We start from the raw sequence: 6,033 nt of genomic DNA, 5'->3' as shown, positions 1-6,033 counted from the left end.
ATCTGAGACAGCTATACTCCCAGAAGTCTGTCAAGCCACAGTGCATTCATTTAGATGTTTTTCAGCATACTGTGTGTTATAGACACCAATTGTACAGTTATCACACTGGTTAAGAATTGAAATTTAACAACGCGAAGCAAGGTTTAGTCTTAACAATAGGTTTTTCTGTGTCGAATCCTCTTGGGCCATTTTAAAGTAAGACCTAACAGATTATTCCAATCCAGACTTTTTATTAATATATTATATTTTTCTGCTCTTCTCCACCTAAAAAATAACAGGTCAGATGCTTATATGATGCCCATGCTATTTCCCACATGCAGCTGGTCTGGATTGTGTGCTTCTTGTGGGAGAGAGGAGAACTCCAGCTGTGTTACAAGGCCTGGGTAATGTCATGGAGGCTGTTGGGAGTTGGTGGTAAAAGTAAGTAATCATTGGTCCCCAACTCTCCAATCGTTGGAAGGCTCCGATTGGAAGATATTTGCTCAAAGTCCCCCGTCAGCTCGTCACATTTTTTCCTTTTAACAGATGTACTGTAAATAAAAGATCCCACTGTTATTTTCAATAATTTAAATACTGGGTTCATAAAATGACAGAAATAGATTTTAAATCATTATACCCACTAGATACTATGTGGCATTCACCACACAATGTGATGCTACACAAAATGTTAAACTTTACATTTCTAATTTTAAAGCTGTATGTATTTAATTACGTTTTGTGTCACTTTCCCTTTAAGAGCAGCCCTTTTGTTGGATTTTCTGAGGACTTAATTCAGTGCCATCACAGATCAAGTGAGATCCAACTATTTACTTTTTGGGGAACACCATTTAATTTTTTCCTAGCGAGAACTGTATATTGTTTTTGTTTTCTTCTCTTTTGGGGTTTATCAAAGTTATTGGGACACAGAAGTTTATGCTTCAGCTGCCGTGTTTTTTTTTTTTTTTTTTTTTTGTGGACAGTTCCTTACTTGGAGGACTGTTCTTTGTTATTCTTGAAAAAATATCTGGACTTCACTTATGTTACTTATCTGAATTGAGCGATTTATTGTTACAATTGTAACTGAAAAGCCCAAGAGCAGTTAAAATATTAGGTTTTGTACTTTTGCTCACTTTGTTATTATCATTACTGTTTTTAGTGTTTTCTTTTTGTTGGCCTAAGTTTGTATTAGTCTAACCAATTTGTATTAGTCTAACTGCTGGGCTGCATACTATGTATGTACATTAACACTACTGAAATATTTGAATATATATGTTTCATTTGTGCATCACTTTGCCGTGTGCAGTAAATTCCTTACATAGCTGGGAACCCTTTGATCTTATTCGCAGTTTTGCTGTCTCATGGTCTTGCCAATGTGGATGGAGGTATAAAAATGTCTTCATGCAGATGTAGACTGTTGTAACAGTTTATACAGTGCAGAGACAGCGAGTATTGAAAAACTGGACACTGGCAAATTCCATATAGAGTATAATATAGGATGCTGTACGATGCAAGCTGATATCAACTCCACAAAAAACCAAAGTGGCTACCCAGGAGAGGGTTTACTGGCTGCTCTGACCTTGAGTGAGTGAAAATCAGATTGCATCTTACACAGCACTACATGCTAGATGTGTAATTCAGTATTTACAGCAGTTAAATAATGATCATTAAACAGTAGCAAATATAAAATGTGATATAATTTCCATTTGTTTGTTTTTATCACATGTAGGTAAAATGTTACTGAAGTTACCTGACTGTAACAGTCTCTTGTTTGATACTTCCATTTACTGGAGCTTCAGGCTTCTGGATAGAATGAGATTTTGACCACTGAAAAAAAAAAAAAATAAATAAAAAAGGCAATTTTACAGCGATTCAGGGACCAGGACAAAAGACACATCGAGTGGTCAGACAGCACAGAAGGGTAGGAGACCTCAATGTATGGAATAGGTTACCACCTAGAAGTTCTGGAGTAAATCCTCTGCTAAGAACTGGGCAAGCAATGAATGGACCTTACTTGTTCATAACTTTTCTTATCATCATATGTTATTGAGGTAATTACAGCTGTAATTTCAGTTCTGCCTTTTCTCCTTTCTTAAATGCTGGTACCACATATTTAAGTAGTACATTGTTTATTAAAGTACTCTTGGGTAGATGCAGTCCAGACTTACAAACAACAGATGTGCTACAGTGTCCCATAAAAAAAAAAAAAAAAAAAAAAAAAACAAAGACTACTTACTACATATGCAAATATTTATTTTTTATAAGTTTCTATATATTGCATGTTTTCATTTATTTATTGTATTTATATAGCACTTTTTATATAAAAAGTATAACAAAGCACTGTATAGTACACAGCAGAAAAAAAGAACAAACCACCATACATTTGTACAGCATGTCACACATACAACTGCCACAATCAGACCATTTAAATAACAATATACAAATAATAATACTACAAAATGTTAGGTTACTATCATAACCCTGGTTCCCTGAAATAGAAATGTAACCATTACCTCATAGGTATTTATCCTTAAAGACCCTGTAACCTGAACAGTTACAACAAAGACTACTCATCAGAGCCTGTGATCAGTCATGCTCGCCCCCTCGGAGGACTTAAATAGACTGCACGCACAAATCTCAGTATCATTTTTCCTTCAATACTGCTGCAATCATAGACGCAGGGACCTTGAAGGTTAATGGTTGCATTTCTATTTCAGGGAACCAGGGTTATGATAATAACCAAACGTTTCCTATCAAATACAAAATGTAATCATTACCTCATGGGTAATTATTGCAGACAACTGGAATGCCACAAGCTCAGCCAAGGCCACCTTGCACATTACCATGAGGAACTCCAGTACCAATAGCTAGGTCTAAAAATTGAGGGAGAACTCACCTCTGTTTTGTGGATCGATGACATTCAGCTGATAGAACCAGGCAAAGGTATGGGGAGTAGCTCACACTGCTGCACTGCAAATGTCTTTGACAGATGCACCCTGCAACAAAGCCCACAAAGTTGCCAAGCCTCTGGTGAAATGGGCAGTAAGTTGGAGGGGGCAAGTTGGTGTGCTCATAAGCAGTCTTGACTGTGTCTGATTCATTTGGATAGCCTCTGCTTAGGACAGGGCTTTACCATGGGGCAGCACCATAAGACAAAAAATTGTTCAGACTGCCTCCAACTCTGTGTTCTGTCCACATAATATGCAAATGCCCACATCAGACAAAGCATACAGAGCTGCCGCTCCAGACTGGAAAGGAGGTGGATGAAAAGCCTCCAATTCCAGTCTGGTTAATGTGGAATGCGGAGATAGTTTTGGGCAAAAAAGCAGGATTGGTGCAAGGACAACCCTTGTCCTGGCTTCTGCAAAAATTAAACAGGCTTTCGCAATTGAAAATGCTTGCATCTTACCCACCCGTTTAGCGGATGTGATTGCAAGCAAGAAAACTGCTTTCAAAGATAAATATTTCAGCTCAGCTGAATGCAAGAGCTCAAAGGGAGGCTTCATAAGTGCTTCAAGTGCCACATTAGCCTCCAACTAGGGACAATGACCTACACAGGTGGCCGAAGCCGCCAAGCCCCCGCCAGGGGCTCCCGAGTAGCGCATACAGTAAAGGCACTCCGCGTGGAGTTCAGGATGCTCCCTATAGCCTGGAGACCGTAAGTTTGAATCCAGGCTATGTCACTGCCGACCATGACCGGGGGTTCCTAGGGTGCAGTGCACAATTGGCTGAACATCCTCCAGGTAGGGAGGGCTTAGGTCAGTAGGGCAGTCCATGGTTCACCGCACACCAGCGGCCCTTGTGGCAGATAGGACGCCTGCTGTTCTGCAGTAGAGCCAGAAGATCTGTGTTGTCCTCCGGCACTATAGGTCAGGTGGCCTCGCTGTGGAAAAAACGACAGATTGGCAGGTTGCACGTTCTAACCTCCATTTCCTGAGTCGCCAAGGGGTTGCAGCAGTGAATCAAGATGCAAATAACAATTGGGCATTCTAAATTGGGGCAAAAACTGGGGTAAAAAAAAAAAACCTAAACAAAAAGACATTGGTGACGACTAAATAAAAAAATGTAATTGCCCCGTCAGAAAGCTGAGCTCTTGGGGAGACTGAATCAATTTTGATATGGCAAGCTGAAATAGCTGCCAAATAGACACTTAAAGTAGAGGGGGATTCCCCTTATCAACAGGTTGCCATGAGACAGGTTGTGGGGTCAAAGCCCTTAGGCAAGCATCACCTCTGAAACGCCCCACTTGTACCCATACAGGGAATGTGTGGACGCTGCTGTGGCATTCTGCAGGGTCTCAATAACCGTCAGAAAGCCCCAGAGGGCTCAAATGTTGCCGTTCAGGGGCCAGACCCAGAGCTGCAGCCTCAAGGGGTTGGGATGCCACAATGTCCCCCGCACCTGACTGAGCAGACTGCAACATTCGGACAGGCTCCACAGCTGGCTGCTCAGGAGCTGCATCACAACTGGAAACCAGTTTCCTGGGCCAGCAAGGAGCTACTAATACAACCCTGGCCCAGTACCTTCTGATTTTCTCCAGACACACTATCGCTAGCGCGGACAATGGGTCGATTTCTGAGAAACAAGAGGTCTATGTGCCAAATTGCCAAATGAGGCTCACCACCTCTGGATGAAGCCTCCATTCTGAGGCACTAGCAACTCCCCTCGAGAGGAGGTACACCACCTAGCTTATCACCCCAGGCAGGCGTACTTGTGGGCTACTTGACGGAGAATGGGGGACCTGAGGCTGCCCTGGTGATTTACATAAGCCACCACGGTAGCATTGTCTGTCCAGACAAGCACGTCTCTCCCTTGAACCTCCTTTAAAAACTCTAAGGCTAGAAACATTGCCTGCAGCTCCAAATATTGATATGGAGACCCTGCCATGGAGAGTTCCACACCCCTTGTACTCCAGCTGAGGGTGGATGCGTCCGTGGAGATGACCTCCCTCTGGTGATGCTGCCCAGCGCTACCCCTAAACACAGGTGGGCAGGCTGTGTCCACCAAGAAAATATCTTCAGACAATGACGAGACACTGTTACCAGGCAACCACAGTTCAATGTGGGCTGAAAAAACCTGCTGTTGAACCAGGCTTGGAGAGGGTACTGAAAAGCTTCACATAAGCGGCGACTCTCTGCACTCTGTCGTCCGACAGCGTAAGTCTGTTTACCTACAGGCCCAACCAATTAAGGTGTTGCTGATGTAACTACATTAGCTGGTTGAAGGAATTCATTTTCTAAAGTGTTCAGCGCTGTGGTTGATTGAAGTGAATTTAGACAGCACGTAAACTGGACCAGCTCTAGACCTGTAGGACAGTATAAATGGCAATCAGTGTTTTAGAACTCCAGACGTTCTAAGCGCCAGCTGTCAAAGGGCCACACATCCAAGGGCAGTCTGAGCTGTGACAGACCAAGCGAGGACAGGCAGAGCGAGGACCTATTCCAAAATCTCTCCCAGTGGCTACTAGACGCCTCCCTCCTACTCTTAACATTAGCTGTATTTAAGTACCATTATAAAAGGTGGTGTTGTTTTAATTAGGTGATCTACTGTTTGTGATTAGTACCAGGTAAGTGTGATTGAATTGGAGAAGTTGCTTTGCAATTTGACTGGTTTCCCACACAGCGTTTTGTAGTTATGTGATCCCATTGAAGTGCACTGAAACTATTGTACTGCTTAAGTATTTATTGTCTTCAGCACAGTTTAGCAGCTGTTAACCAGTTCTCTTGCAAAGTGAGGGTGTGAGGATAAGCTGTTGGAGAAAATCAGAGCCTAGCAGCACGTTCTGGAAGACACCAACTACTATACAGGTCTGTACCCTCCCCCCACCGCTCCTGCTCCCACTACTACTGTACCTATCTGTCTCACCTGTCCTGCTGACTCTCTCACATCCCTGTTATTCTGTCCTCTCACTCCTGTCCTCTCTCCACCGCTGCTCCCCTAACCCTTCTAACCTCTCATCTCCCGCACTCTCTCTGGTGCCCTCTGGCACTGTCACTCTTCTGCTAACAAAGCTGATTTCATCAATGCCTTTGCCTCCCACCTCTCTATTTCCTTGCT

General features: G+C 42.9%; 1 protein-coding gene across 7 annotated transcripts in view; it reads right to left on the bottom strand.

Moving 5' to 3' along the window:
- Window positions 1-370: 370 nt before the first annotated feature.
- The window catches only part of ttll4 (tubulin tyrosine ligase-like family, member 4), a 68,424-nt gene continuing 62,761 nt past the window's right edge, over window positions 371-6,033 (bottom strand). For 6 of the 7 annotated variants that reach the window (XM_041264784.1, XM_041264787.1, XM_041264788.1 and 3 more), the window contains 2 exons: window positions 1,727-1,803; window positions 371-530 (listed from right to left, as the gene is read on the bottom strand). In XM_041264784.1, the coding sequence (XP_041120718.1) occupies window positions 371-530; window positions 1,727-1,803 (237 nt within the window). The remainder of the gene's footprint in view (window positions 531-1,726; window positions 1,804-6,033) is intronic. The other variant, XM_041264791.1, reaches the window with a different exon arrangement.

The sequence above is a fragment of the Polyodon spathula genome, chromosome 11, assembly GCF_017654505.1.
Source record: "Polyodon spathula isolate WHYD16114869_AA chromosome 11, ASM1765450v1, whole genome shotgun sequence".
Classification (NCBI taxonomy): domain Eukaryota; kingdom Metazoa; phylum Chordata; class Actinopteri; order Acipenseriformes; family Polyodontidae; genus Polyodon; species Polyodon spathula.
The sequence above is the reverse complement of the archived record's forward strand: the minus strand, read 5'-3'. Positions and strand labels throughout refer to the sequence as shown.